The sequence below is a fragment of the Pteropus medius genome, unplaced genomic scaffold (genome assembly GCF_902729225.1).
Source record: "Pteropus medius unplaced genomic scaffold, Ma_sr-lr_union100, whole genome shotgun sequence".
In the NCBI taxonomy this organism is placed as follows: domain Eukaryota; kingdom Metazoa; phylum Chordata; class Mammalia; order Chiroptera; family Pteropodidae; genus Pteropus; species Pteropus medius.
Window position 1 is genome coordinate 9,267,476 of NW_024342473.1, and position 25,130 is coordinate 9,292,605.

Below are 25,130 nucleotides of genomic sequence, written 5' to 3' on the forward strand. Positions count from 1 at the left end.
GCCGAGGAAGCGCGAAGGGTCCGCTGCTCCTCGGGGCAGACTGTTAGCCGGGAGCCCAGCGCCGCGTCCCGCAGCCAGAGCCGCGCCCCGGAGCCGGGGTGGGGGAGGGGCGGCGGCAGCGCTCGCGAGGCGTCGAGTTTCCCAGAATTCCCAGCGGCCGCGGCGAAAGTTTACGGGACGTAGGCGGCGGCGGGGGCTGCGGCGGTAGCGGTAGCGGTTACTAGGCGGCCCGCGGCTTACCATGGCCCTGGCCCGGCGTCCCCGGCCTCTCCTCACGGAGTCCTCGGGCAGCGTCGCGGACTGGGAAGACTTCCGGGAAGGAACTGACAAGCGACGGAGCGGCGGTCGGCGCGCTTAGCGCCCCGAACATGCAGCAGTCCCTGCGGGCGACCCCGGGCTGCGGAGAGGCGGCAGCGGCGGCTCTGGAGGGAAGGAGGCGGCGGCGGCGGCGGCGGCTCGGGAGGAAAGGAGGCGGCGGCGCCGGCGGAGGTGGCGGCGGGGACTGCCGGCGCCCGGCGCGGAGCCCTAGGGAGGCTGCTTGGCGCGGCCTGGGGCCTCGTCGACCAGGATGCTGTCCCGAAAGAAAACCAAAAACGAAGTGTCTAAGCCTGCCGAGGTGCAGGGCAAGTACGTGAAGAAGGAGACTTCGCCTCTGCTGCGGAGTAAGTGTCGGGCGGGGCGCACCCATACCTGTCTCGGGCGGCCGCCGCTCCCCGCGCCTTTTCATTCCTATTGGTCTCTGAAATTTAAAATTTCATTATGTCTGAACTCTTGTTTGATATTGAAAAGCGATTAAGAGAAAGAAACTTATATTAGCCCCCCCTTCTCCCTGTGGGCCCCCTAAAAATAACAACAAACTTCCCTATCTCTTTATGGCATTGTTGTTGGTTTTACTGGAATAAAGAGGCTCTTTAGGAAACAAACTCCTGATTCCCTGATGCTGTAGGAGTAAAAGTGATTAGATTAGGGCACACTTTTTCCTCTTCTAGCACGTCGAGGTATACCTTGTATTTGCAGACATTGAGTGTGTCACTCGTCTGTGCTCAAAGTTGTGCGAATTCTTGGATAGAATCCCTTAGCTCTGCTGCTGGATGCAGACACGAGGAGATGAAAGCTGACTTTGGCTATTGTAGCGGCTACCCAAAGCCTCATCAGTCTTAGATCTCAGAGTAAAGAACCCCAAATCTTCTGTATTTGGCCGTATTCATGAGAATTTCTTCAAATAAGATCTTTGAAGATTCCAAAAAGACAAAGCACTCAAAATGATTTCTATCATATTTTAGGGGGAATTACAGAAAACAATTTTTTAACTACAATAAGATGTATTTCTACCCCCCATCCCCGCACTTTTTCTTCTATTGAGTTTAAGTATTTGACTCTGGTTTTCCAGCTGAATATTTTGAATTTTTAATTCTTGCTGTGTGTTCAGATCATTTGTGAGGTAAGGAACTGATATTTTGGTACTCGTACTGCCTACTGGCTCTTTGTGTAAGTTTCCTTCTTGGAAGCTTGTAGTAACCTTGTGACTTAAGCATTACCTCATGTTATAATTGGGAAAGCTGCTCATAGGGATTCCTAGTATTTGTCCAAGATCACACAGAAAGGGGTGGAGAGCATGTTTTTCCATTATAACCACATAATCAGCCTTCCACATTTATCCTTGTATTTGAAGTGCTTTCTTATAGAACAGCAAAATAGATGAGTACATCAGTAACCTGAAACTTGATTTTTAAACCTTTTATTAACAGTTCATTTTTTAGTTACACAGTCTCTTATGTTTTTGGCTAAGTTTGTGATTTTTGCAGTTTGCTGCAAATAAAGTTATTAAACATTGCTTGAAATCATGAAATATGTTTGCCTTACTTTTAAGCAAATAACTTGATATGGTATTTTCTTCTAGTTTCCTCAAATGTTGAGCCTTGTTTATTTGAATATTAATTTCTGTCTAAAGTTTGCTTTTGCAGGTTATTAATATGAGTGTTCTCTTATATTGTTTACTTAATTAATGAAAATAGTCTCCAAATCCAGTTTTCATTTTTTAAGGGTATTTTTGCTTTCTAACCAGGAATGTCTAAGCTGTTTAAATTCTGTATTCCGAAGTACTATATCCTGAACTGCATTGTTCTACTGTTCTGTTTCGAATTATAATTACTTGTTCTTAAAGGAGCCATAGTTTCAGGCTTGGAGGTTATTTTTTTTAATTTTATTAATTTCAAGTATGCAGTACATTGGTTAAATATTTATATAGTTTATAAAATGATCCGCCTAATTGCTCTTTTTCTCCTCTGGCTCTATACCTAGCCAATACATTAATACTAACAGCATTCCTTATGCCATGCCCCTCATCCCCATGACCATCTATCAACTACTAATTTATACTTCTCTAACTCTTCACCTCATTCTCCCAGTCCCCCACCCCCACCCCTCTGTCTGTCACCAGATTGTCCTCTATATTTGTAAGACTGTTTTTGATTAGCTTGTGCTTTTTGTTCCTTAGATTACACATATAAGTGAAATCATATGATATTTATCTTTCTCTGACTTATTTCACTCAGCATAATAACCTCTAGGTCCATCCACGTTGTTGCAAATGATAAGATTTCATTTTTTTAATGGCTGAGTAATATTCCATTGCATATATGAACCATAACTTCTTTATCTGATCATCTGTTGATGGGCATTTAGATTGCTTCCATATCTTGGCTATTGTAAATTGTGCTGCCATGAATATAGGGGTGCATAGATCTTTATGAATTATTGTTTTGGTTTTCTTTGGATAAATACCCAGAAGCACAATTCCTGGGTCAAAAAGTATATCCATTTTTAATTTTTTGAGAAACGTCCAAACTGTTTTCCATAGTGGCTGTACTAATTTACAATCCCACCAACAGTGTATGAGGGTTCCCTTTTCTCCTAATCCTCACCAACACTTGTTCTTTGATTTACTGATGATAGTCATTCTAACACATGTTAGGTGATATCTCCTTGTGGTTTTAATTTGCATTTTTCTGATGATTAGTGACCTTGAGCATCTTTTCATATGTCTACTGGCCATCTGTATTTCCTCTTTGGAGAAATATCTGTTCAAGTCTTCTGCTCATTTGTAAATTGGATTGTTTGCTTTTTTCGTTGTTGACAGGCTTGGTGTTTTTTGAACTAATTCAACATTTGTGTGCCTTTGTAAAATGAGATCTTTTAATTTTTTTCATTTACATAGCTAAATTTTTGGCTTTCCAGCTTTTTTGATCACTGTACTAGTGCTCCATAATTCCAGGAGTAGGAAGACCAGGTTAATAATTTAAAAATCTTTTTAAGGAAATCTACCTTTACATGTTTGGGAATAGCATTATGTTGTTTTTATTTTTGAAATTGTGTTTGCTTGAAGAAGGATTTGGGGGAATTTTGAAAATGAAGTGAAATCAACAAAACTATAATCTTAAATTATGTTGGTAGCTATTAGATTGTTTCCTATTTTTACATTTAATCATGAATATCTTATTAATATGTATTTCATATTTAAGTTTATTAATGTTTCATCATATTATGTATGGTAATATGTGGAATACATTTGATTCTACATGTTTGTACACATTATAAATGCATTTGAATGGGAAAATATTAATCAACCTCAACTTTAAAATGCCCAAGTACTATCTTAAATCAAAAGTTTTAATTGTGTTTTCTTAAGTCTATTGAAATTTTGTATTTTGGAGCGATAGATATGTGAACAACTTTTAAAAAGCATATTTAATAATTACTAAAGTCATTTTATTCTTTGTTTTATTATAGATCTCATGCCTTCATTCATCCGGCACGGTCCAACCATTCCAAGACGAACTGATATCTGTCTTCCAGAGTCAAACCCTAATGCCTTTTCAGCTTCTGGAGATGGAATAGTTTCAAGAAACCACAGTTTCCTTAGAACTCCAATTCAAAGAACACCTCATGAAATAATGAGAAGAGAAAGCAACAGATTATCTGCACCTTCTTATCTTGCCAGGAGTCTAGCAGATGTCCCTAGGGAATATGGCTCTTCTCAGTCATTTTTAACAGAAGTTAATTTTGCTGTTGAAAATGGAGACTCTGGTTCCCGATATTATTATTCAGATAATTATTTTGATGGTCAGAGAAGGCGCCCACTTGGAGATCGTACACATGAAGACTATAGATATTATGAATACAACCACGAGCTCTTCCAAAGAATGTCACAGAATCAGGGGAGGCATGCTTCAGGTAACTTAAAATTAGAGCTATTACATTAGTTTAGATTCTTTCATACTTAATTTAAAAGTATAAAATCTTTTCTAGATTTTCTCGGGAAGCCAACAGATATTCCTAGAGAAATACTTCTCTATTTTGCCAGGCTTGCTAAGCCAGCTTGCAAATAATCATTAACCTACACTGAGTGAAAGAATTTTGTGTCCATTAATTTTAACTCATTTTATAAAAACTTGGTACTTACCTGAAGGTTATCTTGACTGTTAATACTATGAACCTTGAAAACCTAGATAATTTAATGTCTGTGGTTGGATTGAACCTAAGTTTAGGTTTGGTAGAATGGAAAGGTTAGGGTTTCAGAGAACCTGGATTTAAACCTAGGAAAGGCAAGGCATATAAGAAAGAATTGGGCATGGTAGGTGATACTATGGGCAGCTACACCATTACTTAGCTAGAACCTGCAATTTCTCTTAACAAATCATAGTTCAATAATTAGTTCCCAATTTGATCAAAAAGACTTATTGTGAAATGATTAATTGCATGTTAAACATGTCTTTTTATTCTATTTTGGAATGGGCAAAAACATTAGCCATATAATTTTTTAAAATCTGCTTTCCATATTTGCTGACTTGGAGATTCTTGTACAAGTTGGAGAAGAGAGAGGAGCAGTACAGTTCTGCTCTATTCCTGAAGTACCAGAATACACCAGATACACTGAAGCAAGCTGAAAATTAAACTTTTTCATTAGATTATTTTTTCCTGTAAATTATAGGCTTTAAATTTTGGCAGATTAAAATAAAAAAATACATGAGACATTTACATTTTAGCTCTCAAAATTTCAAATAAGATGACAAAACCAATTGGAGCATGAGTATTTTGAGTGTAGAAAACATTTAGTGTGAATCATATGGCTAGCATTTTCCCTCACATTCTTGGTACTCCTTTCTGGTACCTTATTTGGGGGAACAAAACCAATGTATACAAAATAATCACAGAATAGTTTGTATACTTTGTGATATTAACTGTAAGTTTAATAGGGAATCAGAAGAGAGATAGGGTAAGCTGGAATACTTAGAGAATGATTTGTGGACGAGGTAGGACTTCACTGTGCTTTGAGCTTGGACTTTAACGGGACAGAGAAGGGCATTTTAGGTGGAAGATTGGGAATAGCCCATTGAAAACAGTAGACATGTTGTAAATCCAAGGAACTGTATAGTTCTGCCTAGTTTGAAGAAATAAGATGTAAAGTGGAATGGAGATTTGTGGTCCAGCAACAAGCTGTAGGATTGAAATTTGAATTAAGTAAAACCATTGTAGATTTCAAAAAAAAAAAAAAAAAAAAGACAAGTCATTTTATGAAAGCACTGTTTAGAGATTAGTTTACTAGTTGTACTCAGGGTATATTCCCAGAGAAAAGAGGACTGCAGGTACTGGTTTTATTGGAAAGGAAAGGGAAAATCTATGACATTTTTGAAGGAAAAATGAGAATTATGGGTTTGGGAGAGTAAATCACTAAAGTTTTTAAAATTGAGGAATAGCGTTAAATAGATGGTAAGAGCAGCTTATTTTGTGAAAGTCGACGTTGGAGTCTCATTGGGACATTGTAGAGGAAAGGTTTTCTAGGCATAGAAATAACTGTAATGAGCATGGGTGAGTGTCTTTAATTTTTAAAAAACTTCTAGGTTAAAGGATTAGATAATTATATACATCAGTGTTTATTTTGGCTATTTCTAATATCTTGTTTTAAACCTCAGAAATTGTTTTCCAACCAAGATATTAAGTTTAACTCATTTATATTCTTTTAGTGTAGTATCTGCTTATTATAGGAAATTTTCAAAATGCAGACAAGTACCCATCATAGCAGAGATTCTTAATATTTTAGTTATTTCCTTCATCTTTTTTCCACAACATTCTTTTTTTAATATTATTGTAATTGAAATCTGTGAAGTTTCATATCCCTGCATTTTACTTGAATTAGTTTCTTAATATAATACGATATTTATGCGTAGTTTCCGTGACTCTAATCTTTCATTTGGTTCATGTTCGATGGTTAATATTTTATATGTTAATGAGGACCGTCATGACCTAGGTTGGGGACATTGGAAAAGGGGAGAAGTGGTACACATCTGCATTGATGAGACTTGGCCTAATGGGGTTTGAAGGATGAGGAAAAGAGGAGTCATATAGGATTAGCACAGCACCTGGCTAGATAGGAGGAGCTCCAAAAATAAATGGTTGATTAAGTGGATGAATCCAGAGATATCAAGTCTGAAGTCTTAAGAGGGTTTTGGTAGCTGAAGGGTAGCAGGAATAGCTTATAACATAACAATCTGTTCACGATTAATACAGATTGTTCTTTGCGCTCACTTTTCCCATGTATGTTTATATCACAAACATCACTGATAGCTCATTAACACTTTTCTGCCTGAATATAAGTATGAAGAATTAATAATATGTTGAAATCCTGTTTTAAATTTCTGATTTGCAAAATATCATTGAGAAAATACTTCAAGAACTAAATTTCTCCTGTTCTATTAGGAGCAATCCGACAGTTTTTGTAAGTCTAATGCAGACTTTAAAGCAATTTTCCAATCACTATTTAGAAATAAATATAAGTTAATTGGATACTTTTTTCAAATTAAAGAATGCCATTTTAAAAAGATTTGCTTTTATTACAGAGGTTATACATACTTGAGAAATTTTACTCAACATCGATTTATATTGGGACAATAAGATTTAATATTTGACCTTTTAGGAAAAACCTGCTTTGAAGGAGTCTCTTAGGTTGCAGAGAAGAATTAATAACCAATTATTAACCAAACAGAAAAGCCTAACAATTGTCTTTTCCAGAGGGAAAAAATCTGAATGTGAGACAATAGCAAAAAGCTTCTTGAATTCATTTTGAAAAGATTTGGGACTTATTATATTTTTAAGGTTTATGCTAGAGAGAGTTCAAGGATGTTGAATGAATTGAAAGGAAAAAATAAGTATGTGGGAGGGTAAGGATGTACTATAGACAGATTTATTTTCAGGAGCTTTAAATTTTGATTGCTGTTACTAATGTAATAAGCGTAAAAAAGGTATGGAAGGAAATGGTTTTGTAATGAGTTAATGAAGTTAGTAATTCCTGCCTATTATTATTTAGACTTTCCAGAAACACCTATCTCAGGGGTTAACTTCATCTTATTGTATTTGGCAGAAGCACAAAGACAAATTGTATTATATCTCAAAGGGTTTTAGGGTCTAGCAAGTTCTACCTTTAACCGTGAAATTTGACCTTTAATATTTTGGCCTACTTATCAGCCAGGCACTTAACTGTATGTGCCAGAGGAAGGGAATCCTGCTGTTAACAGGAAGTCTTTAGTTAGAATACTAAAGGCAGATTGAATTCCTTTGTTCTGCACTTAAGTAACTTAGTTTTATACAGTTTTAAGCAACATACTTTGAAAACTCATTTTTAAAGACAAAGACGTCAAGTTATAAAACTTAAAATGGAAAGTGTCAGGCTTAAAAAAAAAGTGGAGTTAAAAAAAGTTCGTTTATTCCAGGATATGCATAAATATTTAATCATCTTTTGAGGATGGGTTAATAATCTTTGAGTTAATAATCTTTAGGGATACAACTTTATTTGTAATTATGTTGCCAAGGAGGCAGTTGGCTTGCTTCAATAGTTAGACCTCTCAATCAATATCTCGATTATAACATGGGCTATAATTGTTTAGTATTACCTTTGTAGACCTTTATTAGAGGTCCAGATTCCATTTTGGTCTCTGTAGCCACTACAAAATTAGGAAACTAGAATTTTTGAGCTTTGTCTGTAAGGGCAGATCTCACAGATATCTGCCTGGTTATATGAGATTAAGTTCTTTGGAGGCATATCTAGTGAAAGCTTGGTAGACAAAATAATACTTTTTGCCGTGTCTTTGAGAAATTATGTGTTTAGCTTATGAATATTTTACTTTATTTTATATAAATGGAAGGTGTGCATTTAGTTCCTGCAAATGGAAGTTATTTTGACTCAGAAACAAGTTCTAATTTTCCACTGATTGAGTTTAAAATTGGTAGCTTGCTTTTTCTTAATTAGTAGCAGTCATATTTTTCTTTGAAGAATTACAGATGCTCTTTTGTTGCTAAGATTACATGGTTAGTAATATTGTTATTCGACCTTATACCATCTGTGTGGCCTTTGGTAAAATGACTTACTTGAACCTTGGTCTCCTCATCCGTATATTGGTAGTGATTCTGTTACCTCATAAAAGCTGTTTTGACTATGACATAGTGCATATGGAAAGGGCCAGGGATGGAGTAGACACATAATTGTTAGTGTTCATCTGTTTTAGAAATGTATCTCTTTCTTCCCAAAGGGTACTTGAGCAAGAGTGATTTTGTTTTCTTTTTTGCATTTTCCTTTTTATCAGAATACTTTATAGGTGGTGTTGTGAACATTATATTGCATCAGTTCCAGAGACATATAATGACTGATTTCTCTTGTGATGTTTAAATTGATCATGAGATTAGACGTCAGCCTCGTTCCTCCATCATGAAGTTCTCTTTCAGCCTTTTACTTATTGATTTGGCAGCCATTAATGATCATTAGCTAGACCCAGTATTTCATTAGGTGTTGCAAATGATGATACTCTAATACTGTCATTTCTTTTTTATTAGTTGGAATTCTGTAATGAAGAACTTTTCTTTATCAGTTACTTGGTTGCTGTTCATATAAGAGAATAAATGCTAGATCTTTCCTTTTGTTTACTTTTTGTTTCAGAATAATGAATTGATACCCCAGCCACCACCTAAGGTAACCAGTGAGTTTATGTTTTATTATCTTTATGAACTCAGGGATTTTTCAAAAACTAAACCCTAACTTTATTTGGATTTCATCAATTTTTTCATTAATGTCCATGTTCTGTTCCAGGATGCAATCCAGAGTACCACATTGATTTTAGTTATGTCTCCTTAGTGTTCTTTGGTTTATGACAATTTCTTAGTCTTTTCTTGTTTTTCATGACCTTGACAGTTTTGAGGACTGCATTTTTGTCTTTCCAGTTTTTGTCTTCATTTTTATTATCTCTATTGTCTTATCATCTCGTCTTTTGGTTACTTGCTTTTTGTGGTCCTTCAGAGAGTCGATTGCTTCATTCTTTTTTCTCTCTTAATTTATGGCAGAATATTTAGTTGCGTTTTCTCTGCTTTGGGCAACATTTTTCTGCATGTTTTCTTTGATAAATTCTATACCTTTTGCTTCTTTAATTTTTTTTATAGAATTAATGTTATGCTGTTCTTATTACGCATTATTGAGTAAATTGGGTTTTCCTGTGATAGTTATTTGAAATTGGCTCCTGTGGTTTCTGGAGAGTAGGGGGTTGAGGAAGGAAAAATAAATTACCAGGGTAGTATTTGGGGCTAGCTAGTTTTTCACAGTGCTCTGTTCTTATTTTCACTCCATTCTTTGCTGTTCTCAGCTACTTTTTACAATTCTTACATGTATATTAGACCTAGGAATTATACTACTCTCCGTTTTTCATTTGAAATTTTTATTGAGATAATTGTAAATTCAAATGCAGTTGTAAGAAATAATGCAGAGATCCCCTATACACTTTCCTCAGTTCCCTCCATTGGTAACATTTTGCAAAACTGTATTAACATTGATAAAAGCCACCCTTCACATTCAGATTTCCGTTTTACTCGGACTCATTTATGTGTGTGTGTATTGTTTTATACTTTATCACATAAAGTTATGTCTATACCATGACAGTTAAGACACTGAACAGTTCTAACACCACAAGAATCCTTTCTGTTGCCCTCTTACAACCACATCCACTTCCCTTCCCAACCTTGGCAAGCAACCACTAATCTTTTCTCCATTTCTAAAATTTTGTCATTTCAAAACTATTTTTTAGGTGGAATCATACAGTATGTAACCTTGTGAAATAGATTGGCTTATTTCACTCAGCAGAATTCCCCAGAGATTCATACAAGTTGTTTTATAAGTAGTTCCTCTTTTTTCTATTGCTGAATAATATTCCATGGTATGTATTTACCATGTTTAACCCATTCATTGGTTGAAGGTCTAAACTGTTTCCAGTTTGGGGCTATTGTAAATAAAGCTGCTGTGAACATTTGTGTATATTTTTTCGTGTGAACATATGTTTTTATTTCTCTGGGATAAGTGCCTAAGAGTGTACTTGTTGGGTTGTATGGTAATCGCGTGTTTAGTTTTATAGGAAACCACTCATTGTTTTTCAGAGTGATTGTATCATTTTACTTTCCTAACAGCAGTGTATGAGTGATGAGGCTTCTTTACATCATCACTAGCATTTGGTATTATCACTGTTATTTTAGCCATTCTGTTAACATGTGTAGTGATAGTTCATTGTTTTCATTTGATTTTTCCTGGTAGCTAATGATGTCAGACTTCTTTTTATAAACTTATTTGTCATTTATATATTCTATTTGGTGATATGTCTGTCTTTTACCCATTTTCTAATTGAATTGTGTTTTCATTGTTTAGTTTCGAATGTTTTTTATAAATTCTGGATACTAGTCCTTTGTTGGATATGTGGTTTGCACATATTTTCTCCCAGTCTGTAGCTTGTCTTTTCATTATCTTCACATGGACTTTAAGAGCAAAAATGTTTAACTTTGCTAAGATGCATTTTATAAATTTTTCCTTTTTTTGGATTGTGTTTGTTTTGTTTTGTTTTAGGCGAGGCAACCCTTGGTTGACCTCACAGATTGCAAGGACCTTGTTAGCTTACAATCCCTTATTTTTTACTTACTTTCTTACTATTTATTTATTTACTTTATTTTATTTTTTACAATTACAGCACCTGGTCTTCCTAGGTGGTCTCCCATCCAAGTACTAACCAGGCCCGACTCTGCTTAGCTTCTGAGATCAGACGGGATCAGAAGGGTGGCATGGCTGTAGACTGGATTGTGCTTTTAGTATCAAGTCTAAGCACTCTTGGCCTAGTCTTAGATCCCAAAGATTTTCTCTTTTTAAACAGTTTTGTAGTTTTATGTTTTGTATTTATGTGTAATCCATTTGAGTCAATTCTTACATATGGTGTGAAGTTTAGGTCAAGGTTTATTTATTTATTTTTTTGCCTATGGATGTCCAGTTGTACCAGCACCCTTTGTTGAAAAGGCCATTTCCTCCATTGAGTTACTTTTGCACTTTTGTCTCACATTAGTTAAGCATTTGTATGAGTCTATTTCTACGTTCTCTGTGCAGTTTCATTGATCTATGCATCTTTCCTCCACTAATAGCACACTGCCTTCATAATGTAGCTTATTTACTGAACACTTAACTGTGTGCTTTGTTGTACAGACACTGCTACAGATGTTTGTGAGCAAAACAAAGATTGCTGTTTTGCGTGCGCCTTCCATTCTTGTGGAATAAGAAAGATGATAAGCAAAAAATATAATATAGTAAATTTGAAGGTTAAATGACGCCAGAAAAAGTAGAATAGTGTAAGTGGAATCTGGGGAGATGTAGATAGCAGTTTGTAGTAAGAGAAAGAAGTTTCATTGAAATGATTGAGAAGAGACTTGAAAAGGGGTGGAGTAGTGAGCCAAGCAGATATCTGAAAGAAGAATGTTCTAGGGAGAATGAATAACCAGTGCCTGCCATGTTTGCAAGGAGGCCCGCATAGTTGGAATGGAGTAGACTGTAGGGATAGAAAAGTAGCAGCTTAATTCAGAGAGAAATGGAGAGCTGCTCATCATAGGGCTTCATATCAGTTATCTCTTGTTAAAGCAACAAGGAAAAGCTCATACTGAGCTCAGCTTATCATTAAACTATAGACTTGTAACTAAATCTTGTTTTAAGCTATGAGTTTGGGGACTAAAAATACACAGCCAACGTTTCCCCTCCCCCCCCAAATAACGTATGGTAAACAACTTTTTTTAAAAGATAGAGTTCTATGAATTTAAATGTATGTATAGATGCATGTCATGCCAGCACAATTAGTTTATAGAACGTTTCCATCATCCACCAAATGCCCTCCTTACTGTTTCTTTGTAGTCAACCCCTACCCTCAACTCTAATTCCTGCCAACTACAATTTTCTGTCCAAGTAGTTTTGCCTTTGCAGTAATTTTGTATTAATGAACTTAAACAATTCATAGCCATTTGAGACTAGCTCCTTTTACTCAGCATAATATAATGCCTTTGAGATTCATCCATGTTGTTGCATGTATCAATAATCAGTTCCTTTTTATTACTGGGTGGATTCTATTATATGGTTATACACTAGTTTATTCTCTTCAAGATGACGTGTTTCCACTTTTGGGCAGTTATGAATACAGCCACTGTAAACATCCACATGCAGGTTTTTGTGTGAAGAAGAATTTTCATTTCTCTAGGTTTAATACTTGGGAATAGAATTGCTGCATCTTATGGAAAGCATATGTTTGACTTTATAAGACACTGCTGAACTGTTTTCCAGAGTGGTTGTAACATTTTGCATTCCCACCAGCAGCGTATGAGAGTTCCAGTTGCTCTAAATCCTCACCAAAACTTGTATTCTTAGGGTTGTTTTTTCTTTTTTTGGCCATTTGCATAGATATGTACTATCATTTCATGTAGTTTTAATTTGCATTTTCCTGATCGTTAATATGATATTGAGCATTTTTTAATGTGCTCATTTACTATCTATGTATCTTTTTTGGTGAAGTGCCTATTTAAATCTTGCGCCCATTTTTTAAAAAATTCAGTTTTCTTAATGTTGAATTTTGAGAGTTCTTTATGTATTCTAAAGTCCTTTGTCTGTCATGTGATTTGCAAATATTTTCTCCCAGTCTATAGCTTGATTTTCTTTCTCTTAACATTGTCTTTCACAGAACAAATGTTTTTAATTCATATGAAGTTGTTTGTCAATACTTTTATGGGCTACACTTTCAGTATCTTGGTTAAGAACTGTTTGCCTAACAAAAGGTCACAAGAATTTATCTTACTTCTTTCTTTCCTTTTTTTTTTTTAAAGCCTACAGCACCTGGTATTCCTGGGTGGTCTCCCATCCAAGTACTAACCAGCCCTGACTCTGCTTAGCTTCCCAGATCAGACGAGATTGGGCGCATTCAGGGTGGCATGGCCGTAGACTTACTTTTTCTTTTAAAAATTTTATAGTTTTATGTTTTACATGTGATACATGATCCAGCTTGAGTTCATTTTTATATAAGGTGGGAAGTATAAGTTGTGAGTAATTTTTTTACATACGGATGTCCAGTTGTTCCAGTATCATTTGTTGATAAAACTGTCTTTTCTCCATTGAGTTGCTTTTTCACCGTTGTCAAAAAATCAGTTAACCATATGTGTGTAGGTGTATTTCTCAATTCTCTATTCTATTGATCTGTTTGTCTTTTGACAATACGACACTGTCTTGATTTTATATCTTTATAGTAGGTCTTAAAATCACGTAGCATGAGTCCTCCAACCTTGCTCTTATTTATTTTGTTTTGGCTTTTCTGGTTCTTTTGCCTTTTCATGTACATTATAGAATTTGCTTGGCTATATCTACATAAAACTTTGATGGCATTTGATTGGAATTACCTTAAACCTAAAAATCATTTCAGGAAGAATTGACATCTTAACTATTTTGAATCTTCCAATCCATAAACATAGTAGGGCATCTTTCATTTTTTTTCATCGATGTTTTATAGTTTTCAGCATACAGATCTTGCATGTATTTTGTTAGACTTATTTGTAAATGTTTGATTATTTTGGAACCATTAAAAGTGGTATAAGTAGTTAAATGTTTTCAATTGTTGTTAGTATATAGATACTGAATTTTTGTATGTTAACCTTATACCCTGCCACCTTGATAAATGTACTTAGTAGTACTAGGATACAGCCAGCCTATTTTTAAGAAATTGTAAACTGGGAATAGTTTTGCAAATTCATTTTTGCTGTTTTAGAAGAAATGTCAAATCTTAAATCTTGAATGAGGTGAAATTTTCTTTTCCTCACTTTTCTTTTAGCAGTATACCTACTTAAGTAGCTTTACTGGTAGTTAAATGTATGGCCTGATGATGGAGGCCTCAACCAAAAACCCTAATTTTAAAGAGAGAGACTACTTTTTCCCTCTTTTTGTAATTAAACAATAGTAATACTAGCTAGTTTTATGACATTTTATTTATAATGATAAAATCATGAATTTTAACAAGAGTATGATCAGGATAGTTAATTTTATAACTGTTTCTCAAATAGCATTATTTTAGTTTTGAATAATTGTTCTGTTTCTCTTTTTCTCCTCAGGTATTGGAAGAGTTGCTGCTACATCTTTAGGAAATTTAACCAGCCATGGTTCTGAAGATTTACCCCTTCCTCCTGGCTGGTCTGTGGACTGGACAATGAGAGGGAGAAAATATTATATAGATCACAACACAAATACAACTCATTGGAGCCATCCTCTTGAGCGAGAAGGACTTCCTCCAGGATGGGAACGAGTTGAGTCATCAGAATTTGGAACCTATTATGTAGACCACACAAATAAGAAGGCTCAATATCGGCATCCCTGTGCTCCTAGGTATAGACTTTTTTTTTTCAACTTTTTGTTTTGAGATTGTCCGATGTTAGATTTTGAGCTCATATTTTCATCAAAGAGAAAGGCATCCTGAAGTTTGATATTTGAGAGCTGTATTTTTCAAAATTTATGATACTTTTCTGTGGACTTATATTTAGTAATGGATCACTTTATAATTTAAAAAAAAAATCTCTCTTTAAACCTCAAAAACAGGGTAGTATTCTTATGATCAGTTTTTGCTTTAATGTGCCAGGATGTTTCCATTATAGATACCTAAATATTGAAATAAATAAAACACCTGTCTCTTTACATTTAAATTCCTATAAGTAACATAGACCTACTTCCTAAAATGTCAAAATATACTTTCGAATTGTAACATCTTGGTGTTTTTATTCAATTTCAGACATTTTATGTTCTATTTCTTACTGTTGCCAGGCAAGAAAGTAAAAATTGGAACTGCACAAAACATCCCAGATCTGTTTAATAAATGTAGCTAGTGATCCTTTGAGTTACTTTGATTGATGCTGGGCTTATCAATAGATCTCACTTACAGCCAGACTTCTAGCCCCCTGGATACTGTAGCTAATTGTCACATGTGGCTATTGAGCACTTGAAATGTGATTAATCCAAATTGAGATGTGCTGTAAATGTGAAATAAACACTGGATTTCAAAGTTCATAAAAAATCTAGTAGTTTAGTAATAAAGTTGCAAATGTTTACAGCTAACTACATTTGAGATTTCAAGAACTGAACCATAAGATTAAAAATGGATAGAATATTATCAGCATGTTAATTGATCTTTATTATCATCTAACATAATACAAATCTTGGGTTATAGTAGACATTGGCATTTTTAATCATTAAAATCATTATAAAAATACATTATAATATCACCTATTGTATTGTTTTAATCATTTTATATATTTGGATTAATTCAACTTTGAAAAGCAGTTTTTTTCCAGTGATTCCATTTAGTGACAGTGTTTATTGAAAAATTGAGGTTCACATCCCTGCAAAAGAACCAAACCAACTGCTCTGCCTATGGTGGGCTCTGGCCCCTTCACCTATTCTGTACCATCTCTGGCAAGCCAATGCCTCCTTGGCCTCCATTTTCAGGACTGTGACATGAGGATAATTCAGAATCCCCCTCCCCATCAAGTCATGATCCCCACTCCAGAACAAGAATGAGTCTCACTTATTACTGCTGGGTCCCCAGCACCCAACACAGAGTTGGGCACATAGTGAGAACATAGCAGATGTTTTTCGAATGAATGAATGATGGGGGTAAAATGTGTCTACAGAGGTGGCAGAAGACTTTGTAGTCTAGACAACCAGATTTGAGAGTATGTTGAGCTTGCTTTTCTGTTCATCATCATTAACCCTACATTATTACAGAATTTTTATAGTTTACAAAGCATTTTCATAATTTGTTTTCTCAGCAAATCTGTAGACATTAAACGAGAAAATAAACACCTTCTTTAAATTCATATAGTTAGGTAGTATTAATATCTGTTTTGATTTTCTGTATTATGTTAATCCATATACAGAACTCTTGATTTATATTAGCTCATTTAATCCTGAGAACAGTCATCTTTGGTATGAATTTATTCCATTTTACAAATAAGGTGGCTGAGGCTTAGAGAAGTAAAGCAGTTTTGCCTACATTCATACAATTTCTAAGTGGCCAAACTGAGGTTAAAACCCCCCAGGCATAATCTTCAAAACCTCAGTTTCTCCCTACCTCTAATTGTGCTATCAGGGAATATTTTACTTTGCACCTACTTATTATGAAAGAAGAATTGAAGATAAAATTCAATGCCATTTACACTTTGATTTTTAAATCGTTAACCACAGTCTAATACTTATTTTAATTCCAGTTTAGTATTGCAATGACCTTTTATGATACACACAGAAATCTTAATGTGGAAGGCAGGCCCTTCCTGTTTTGCTTCCAAGACTGGAATAGACCATTTTGGCCTCCTAGAATTCAGTCTTTAGCCTTCAGGTGGTTCAGTGCTCTCCTTACCATTTTCCCATATAACGGCCCCTTCCTGCTTTGCTATTCTCTCCCTCCCCCACACCCCAACAGATACACGCTATTAGAGTTAATTATATGGTTTTTTTTTTTTTTAAGTCTATTTAAAATAGGTTCTGATCACTTCTAATCACATATACTCTCTTAAGGTGGTAAAAACAAAAAGGAAATACTACAATTAAAATTAATGTGGATATTTCAAGCACAATCATTCCTACTGTATTACATATTCTAAACCCCCTTTTCAGCCTTAAGGAGGAAGAAAATATCCATTGTCATTTTGAGAGAAACTCAATCTTTCCAACATAAATTTACAAGTAATTGCTAGTAAATACTAGAATTTGTGGTTCTAGTTTTAAGCCTCTGTATAAAGGTTACAACTTAGCTCCAACTTTTTTATAGCCTCCTTTGAAGTCATCCTTGAAAAGAATAAATACCAGCCAGAAGAAACCTCTTAAAAATATGTAAAGATTTAGCTTAAGTTTATATTCATCACTAGTGACCTACTAATTTCCAAGAGAAAGTAGATTTTAATTCCCCTACAGTATGATTTAAAAAATAAAAGCTAGACCTTTATGGTTTTTTAGGTGGTAGAAGGAATTAAGGCTGGGCAAGCTTTTATTTTTTAAATCATTTTACAGTATGATTTAAAAAATAAAAGCTAGACCTTTATAGTTTTTTAGGTGGTAGAAGGAATTAAGGTTGGAAAATGCTTAAATATTATTTGTTCTTTATAATTTCTTGTTTAGATTTAGGGCCTTTATCCTAATGAATGTTGGTTCTTTCTTCTTAGTGTACCTCGGTATGATCAACCTCCTCCTGTCACATACCAGCCACAGCAAGCTGAGAGAAATCAGTCCCTTCTGGTACCTGCAAATCCGTATCATACTGCAGAAATTCCTGACTGGCTTCAGGTTTATGCTCGAGCTCCTGTGAAGTAAGTGAATTTACAGTACAAATTTTAGTTGAGTGTTGAGTGGAAAACTGAATGGAGTCTCTGGGCTGCTTCATCCATCCAGCACCATGTTTTTCTCTTAATAATATTGGGCTTCTAAAATATATATATATTTTTCTAAATAATATTTTATTTGAAGAAAGGAAATCATAGCTTTTAAAGTTTGAAAATCATTGATTAGAAATATATTCTGTAAACATTTATTGAATCTTTACTTCGTGTGCAGACATGTAACTATATTAGGGAAACAATAAGAAGCTTACATTCTCATAGGGGGAGAATGAGTTGTAAATCAATGATACAACGCCTTGTGATAAAAATGAGGACCTAGGTTCAGGATGAAACAAGGCAGGACAGAACGGTGTTGAGGAAATTGTACAGGTATTATCTGCAACTTCTGGGATAAGATGACCTATATTTACTGATACGTTTTAGCTGTGTGACCCTGGGCAGGTTGTTTAACTTAGTTTTGTCTTCTGTAAATTGGGGGTTATAATAATACCTACTCTTAAGGTTATTAAGAATTCAATAAAATAATGCATCTAAAGTATTTATCACAGTGCTTTGCATATTGACAGAGCTTAGTACATGATTATTGTTATTGGGGATGGAAGTATAGAATAGTGGTTAAGATCATTCAGGAAGGAAACTGAGTGTGATCTTTGGCTCTGTCACCTACCTACTGAATAACCTTGTGCAAGTTACTGAATTTAGACATTGTGTTTTTCCTCTCTTGAAACATGGAGATAATAATCTTACCTGCCTTTCTTGGTGTGATGAGACTTAAAAGTGATCATGCATTTTAAAGCATATGGCGCTGTCGCTGCCATGTATAAGCCCTTAGTAATGGTTTCTTATTATCACAAGGAGAGCAAGACAAGCTGCACCTGAGAGGAAAATACATGCAATAGTTTTTAACCCATTTCCCTCAATAATACAGGCCGGCGGTACTTGTGGCTGCAGCATTTTACCTCACTATAACTCACGGATTATAGTCCTAACCTTATTCCCAGAGTATGCCACAAAATATCTCACTTTTATACTCTAGTATATCGATAATCCTCGGAAACAAATGACATCGTTCTATTTATAGCATTGTTTTTAGTAGTGGTATTCCCATTTACAAAGTAGTAATTCTCGATCTCGCTGAAAATGTCAAATCCTAGAAAATGTAGCATTCCTATGCATGATGTTCACATCGTTACTTCGTTCTTGAATAGTTGTTAGCTGAAGATTCATTTAATGAATCTGATTTATGTATACATTTCTGTTACATTAGGATTGGAGACAAGTTCTGTTTAGAAATAACTCCAAGAATAGTTTTTATTTTTATTTTCACACTGAAAACTTGTCTCATTTGCTTCAGCCTCGAAGAGCATGTGTTTATGTAAAATTAATGCTGGCAACGTGCCGCATTTTTTTTTTCTAAATGGGAAAAGGGTTAAAGATGGTTATAAGTTTGCCAGTCCCCCAGAGCCCCAGAGCACTGTGGTGTGGATTCTATTTTATTCCTGTGGCTTGGTGATCTGCAGTGTCCTTGACCTAGCTCTGCATGTAGGTGGCAAGAAAGAGTGGGCATACTTTTATAGGGGGCAGGTATAGGGGACTGGAGCTGAGAAAAGCAGCACTTTTGGCTTCTAAGACAGCATCCACTGGGGTATGAACACATTTTTTGGTAGCATTACAGAGTTGCTGTTGGCATAGGTGGGTTATTTGTAAGTAGTGTTTGAATAGAATACTGCCCTAGGAAAAACAGCAGAAGAGATGCTATACATGAAGCCACTGAGTGGTTTTTCATGCAGCTTTATTTTCTGAAATAAATGTTTTAATTCTGTATAATTTTAGAGCAGAGTGGCTTAAAAGAACTCTAAAGCAGATTATTCATTGAATATGTGAAGAATGAAATTTTAAAGAAAAGCAGGCATATTGGAATGTATTATAGGCAAAAGAGAAGTAACTGTATAGAAACAGCAGGGGCAAGAATTTGGAATGGGAATTGATGCATTGCATACTTCTCATCTGTGGTGTTTCTTATAGTGCTTTTTCTTCCCAAAGGATTTTTTCTAATTATTCTGGTTTTGTTGCTTCTATCATCATTCTGTTCTTGATGCTAAATGCTGTGATTGGGAAGTGAGAAAATTATCTGTAGCTTTTTCTCTTCCTTTTTTAAAAAACTTGAATGCTTATACAGAATATTTGTTTTAAAAACTAGTGTGATATTTGCCAATTTATTCTTCTGTTTTTCTTTATTAGAGTGTACACAGGTGATAAATGAGCTTTAATATTCTTCTAGTTTACCCCCTGGCATAAATTTAAGCATCTTGAGTCAGTAGACATCGCTGAAATGCTCCTTAGCTGTGGAATTTAGACTCTGGAAGATTAAGATTTTTTCGTTAGGAATTATGAATTTGTTTCAAGCAATAAGTAAAATCTTAAGCTACATGAATGGCTTAACATGAGGTTCTAGAATATACCTTACAGCTGTTTCTTTGTGGAGTCTAATTGAGTATATTTCTTGCAGTATTTCCCCAATTTATGTTGGCAAGCGGTTGCAGTTTCCCACTGAAGAGAATATAAAGCTATCAAGTATAGCTATTAGTATATTTGCAGCACTCATTCAGTAATTAAATGAGTAAAATTGAGATCCAACAAAATAGGTTTACCTTATAGTTTTGCGTATTGTGCTCCTGATATTTCTGGTACATATACCAAAGTTATACAGAAATGTACATCAGTGTGCCAAGCAGAGTATGTGGCCCATACTGGCTGCTCAGTATTTGTTTACTGTTTCCTTTTCTTAAAAACCTTTTAAAATTTATATTAGACAAGTGATCCTTTTGGAATAAGACGATAAATGAATTATCAAACAAAGGACCTTTGGTTAAGATAAATAATCATTAAAAATAAATTTATTAGAATTTATAATCAAAGCTTCTTACTATGTCTTCTCTGCAATTTGAGAAGAATAACTTCAATATCATATAGATGTATACCTTGCTCTAGTTCAGGTACTATATCTAGTCTTAGTAGATAGTAACATTCAAAACTATTACTTTGAAGCATCTTGGTCCATAGTTCTCTGTCTTTTTGATATTTTAGTTACTAAACAATTTTGCAACAGATATATAGCCTTAGTTTTTTCAGCTGCAAAATGAGAAAATTGGATTAGAGTGCTGTCTTCAGGTGTCTTTCAGTTCAAAGAGTAAATTACTGCTTTAGTAGTTTGTGGCATACTCAGTATGTGATCTCTCTACCATTGAAGAAGGCCTTCTCAGATACATCTATGATTTTATATGGGTCTTTTCCCACATTGTGGAGTCTTCTACACTCCACTTTTTCTCATTTTGAAAAGAGCTCATTCTTTCCTTTCTGCTTTTTTTTTAATACTGTATACCCAGCCTCAGAAAAGCTCAACCCATGAATGATGGTTCCTCTTCATTCCTCTTTCTGTTTACTTCCTTGTTTGCTGTAAGGAACAGCATTCCTCAAAAAGCTCTATCAACACTAATAACACAAATGACCTTGCCCATTTTTATGTATTGTTTGCAGGTATGATGCGGTCTAAAGTATTAAGTTCCTGACAGTTAACTTTGGATGTACTTATGAATAGCATACAATGTATCTTCCGAAATTATAGAACCACAGTGGTTTGAAATCTTTTTTTATTGTTGTCTAGAGTTAATATTAGAATAATTGATGCTTAAAAGAAATGGGTATTTTTTTAACTTAAATTGAAAGTAATATTAGCAGTTTTCTCCTTTCCCTAAAAAATAATATATTTGAACAGCACTTAATAACTCAATCATTTTTAATTATAACTTGATATTTATAAAAATAGACCAGTTTATTGCTATAAATACATATTTATATGTGTGTTCTGAACATTTGTATGATTGTGTTTTAAAACAGATATGACCACATTCTGAAGTGGGAACTCTTCCAGCTAGCTGACCTGGATACATACCAGGGAATGCTGAAGTTGCTTTTCATGAAAGAACTGGAACAGATTGTCAAAATGTATGAAGCATACAGACAGGCTCTTCTCACAGAGTTGGAAAACCGCAAGCAGAGGCAACAGTGGTATGCCCAGCAACATGGCAAGAATTTTTAATTTTTAAAAAATAAAATTTAAGTTTTATAAGGGCTTTAAAATATTTTCACAGAAAAAGGCCGCAAACAAGTTCTTTGGTTAATAAAGGCAGCTTACTTTTTGGAAATAATAAAATTCTAATTTTACATGTATTTTGTTATCAAAAATACTCTTATTGAGCAAAAAAAAAATGAGTATCATTTTAAGAGCCATCATGGCAAACACTTTTAGATGCTGCATGTTAGGAACTGCTTTGAATATTCTCAGTGGAGACAAATGCAGCAATTTCCTATTTAATAACCAGATATTAAAATAGGAAATGATCACTTGGTAAACTCTTACAATAGCAGTACCTTTCTTTAAAAAACAGAATGAGAGATAACCTATGCAGTATTTAAGAAAAGATGTTTACTGCTTTAGTGTGGAACATTGTCTGGAATCAGATGGTTTAAATTTTTACTATTGTGTATAGTTCAAAACATAAAATAAGATTTGGGACCTTATTTGTGATAATTTTTTATATATAATTTATGGGGTTCCCTTCTCCCCCAAAATGTAAAGAACCCTTTAAAATGTGTTGAGAAAGTATTTTATGGTATGAAAGGGTGAAAGGCCTGTAATCTTTCAAGAATAAATTTAGGCATAAGGCACAGCACTCAAAGTTGCTAACCTTACACCCTTACATTCAGCCAGAGCTCTTACAGCATGTATGATCATGGCTCTATTGAGACAGTAGAGGGTTCATGACAGCATAGCATGCTGCCGTCCTAACAAACTGGGTTGAGCTGCCAAAAATGACAATCAGGGATTCATTAAGACATCTTGCCAATAAATTGATTTTACATATCTTTTATCGTATAGGAGTTTGTCCCAGAATTGTAAAACCCAGTATTTCCATCCCAATTTTTTTCCTTTTGGTTTTATGGTTATTAAGACATTGTTCATAATTGGTATAGTACATTTGATTGCAGACAAATCTTTGGCATTTCTAGCCTATAAATCTCTAGAATTCTGTGAACTTCAACATTAGTTGAAGTAGCTCTTTAGTTATATTTACATGTCTTGTAAATATGTAAATACACTTTTAGTTTAGGTAATCTTCCAGAATACAAAGCACTCCCAGTTAGATAACGGCGAATTTGCATTGTTGATAAAATGTTGGAAATCTTAAATGTTTGATTTTATACAATAAGCTTATTAAATATATTTTTGTGGAAACTAAATGTGTCGTGTTTGAGTCCATGTTTTATACATAGTGCTATCAATACTCTATTTTTCCATTCAGAAGATACATAGGCAAAGGAAGCAGTATAATAAAAGGGGTACTGAAAAATGAAAATAAGCTAGTAGAATTTTATCAGAGAGGAAAGTTATTTTGCAAGATATATGATCAAACTTTTCTAAGATTTAAGGTTTACATATTTTATGAACTCATATACTCTTCTATCTTAATTATTCTTTTCTGTTACTAGTTATTTTATATGACTGTAAGGTATAGCTATTTCTAAGAAAGTTAGAAATAACTGTTTTAGAGTTCCCAAACAAGAAGCATTACTTTTCTTTTTTCATTACCACACTTTTTTTTCTCTTAAAGGTATGCTCAGTGAAATTCCACTTGAGATTTTAGTAATTAGAAATACAATATAGATTCACTGGTTTAAGATGACTGGAAGGTACCTAGAAGGGATTAACATACATTTTTTAAAATGGAAACCAAAATTTGTAATGGGGGTGGGCATTAAAGAAAATGCATTTTGAATTAAAAAAAAAAATAACCTTTATCACTTATATATCAATATCTCCCAAACAGTTCCAAATTCAGTAAGCATTTGTCTTTAATCATAGGAACCAGAGTAAACTTTTAATAGTTTACATGTTAAAAGAATAAACCTATGAATGATACATTTCTTTGTGTACCAAATGAGAAAATATACAATGCGATGAAACTCAAATACATATACAAAGTGATTTTTTTGTGCATTTTTGATTGAGGTTTATATTCTATATTAAATCATAATATAAAAGAAGCAATATATAGTTTTTGATAAAGCAACTGAAAAACTCTTGACTATCTTTAAAAATAAGAGCTCATGGTATATGTGAGATGATATAGATTGAATCAAGCCTGTTGAGTTATGATGCTATACTTTAACAAACGACTGTGAAATAATTTTAAAATTCTTCTGTAGAAATTAAATGAGCATATCCAACATGGAGTAATATTACTACATGGTTTAATTATAACCCAGTAGTAGAATTTAGTAAATTCAAGCAGAACACATGTACTGTCATCATAAATAGACAAATACTTTAAATTATAACAGCATATTTGAAGGACAAAGTCAGGAAACTGTACATGTTAACAAAATGATATAACCATGCATACACGTACATCTTAAACACCGAAGTAAAAGAACTAAACCCTTTAGCAGTCTTCAGAAGTGTTTGGTATTTTACTCTGTTCTGATGGAAGCACTTTGAATGTTTGCATGGAGACATAAAACAATATTTAACTGACGGTCATGCACCTGTATTTTTTAAAATCTGGATTAAATTTTCTTCTTTTCTGATTGTTCAGTAGATTCTGACTTTGGTGCAGGAAAAGCTTGATGATACAGATGTCTGTGGGTTGCTGCTGCACTGTAAAGCTTGTATAAAGCCTAGAAATGCAAGAATCCAGATTATGAAACATTTTACTAAACACGTGTAAAATTTTTCCTTTTAGTATAATTAGTTTATAGTATGATATAAAATTTAGCATGCTAAATTTGGAATCTATATCATTATATAGCATATAAATGAAGAACTAACATCTTAGAACTCAAAAATATTTTCAACTTTCCAGTGTGTATTACTACTTTTGTGGATTGATCTTTGTGGTAGACATTTTATTCTCAGACCACATTTCCTTTTACCTTGCACACCTCTTGGAGCAGAGCTTCCTAACCACTAAGCTCCAGGACTGTGTTGAGAACACATATTGTGAATATTACCAGTTTTAAAGGAATTACAGGAGCTCGTAACTTTTGACACCAATAGCTACTTTATTATACATAGTTAGACTACTTGTTATCAGGTCTTCATAGGTTTTTCAGAATGAGACCACTTTTATTCTCCATTATTTCCTGATATGGTCATGCAAATGAGTACATATGTTGTCCCGTCACACTGGGGATCCCTCACTTAAATATTCTCTTACCTTATTTCCATTAATTAGTTCATATCTTGCAAAACCTTATTCAGAAACATTACCTCAGAAAGCCTTTCCTCATTAAAACTCCCTCGTTCTTTGTGTCTGAATCAT

At 34.4% G+C, this 25,130-nt stretch overlaps 2 protein-coding genes and 2 pseudogenes across 14 annotated transcripts in view; 1 reads left to right on the top strand and 3 right to left on the bottom strand.

Moving 5' to 3' along the window:
- The first annotated feature begins 198 nt into the window (after positions 1 to 198).
- SAV1 (salvador family WW domain containing protein 1) lies at positions 199 to 23,049 on the top strand. The gene is made up of 5 exons (XM_039865168.1): positions 199 to 662; positions 3,790 to 4,233; positions 14,479 to 14,749; positions 17,575 to 17,718; positions 21,646 to 23,049. Exons 1-5 carry the CDS (start codon positions 569 to 571, stop codon positions 21,845 to 21,847), a joined length of 1,155 nt encoding a protein of 384 aa, XP_039721102.1. The 5' UTR covers positions 199 to 568; the 3' UTR covers positions 21,848 to 23,049.
- On the bottom strand, positions 11,040 to 11,151 carry LOC120604718 (uncharacterized; annotated as a pseudogene).
- On the bottom strand, positions 13,205 to 13,323 carry LOC120604637 (uncharacterized; annotated as a pseudogene).
- A 590-nt stretch (positions 23,050 to 23,639) lies between the features above and the next one.
- ATL1 (atlastin GTPase 1) overlaps positions 23,640 to 25,130 on the bottom strand; it is a 37,162-nt gene continuing 35,671 nt past the window's right edge. For 11 of the 13 annotated variants that reach the window (XM_039865156.1, XM_039865157.1, XM_039865160.1 and 8 more), the window contains one exon: positions 23,640 to 24,486. In XM_039865156.1, coding sequence (XP_039721090.1) covers positions 24,376 to 24,486 — 111 coding nt within the window. In that variant the 3' untranslated portion in view covers positions 23,640 to 24,375. The remainder of the gene's footprint in view (positions 24,487 to 25,130) is intronic. The other 2 variants (XM_039865162.1, XM_039865158.1) reach the window with 2 other exon arrangements.

Excerpts from the sequence above, each read along its gene's own strand:
- SAV1 (XM_039865168.1), top strand. The coding sequence starts at position 569 with ATGCTGTCCCGAAAGAAAACCAAAAACGAAGTGTCTAAGCCTGCCGAG. Across the intron at positions 663-3,789 it reads GACTTCGCCTCTGCTGCGGA|ATCTCATGCCTTCATTCATC; the intron begins GTAAGTGTCGGG and ends GTTTTATTATAG. Across the intron at positions 14,750-17,574 it reads CGGCATCCCTGTGCTCCTAG|TGTACCTCGGTATGATCAAC; the intron begins GTATAGACTTTT and ends CTTTCTTCTTAG.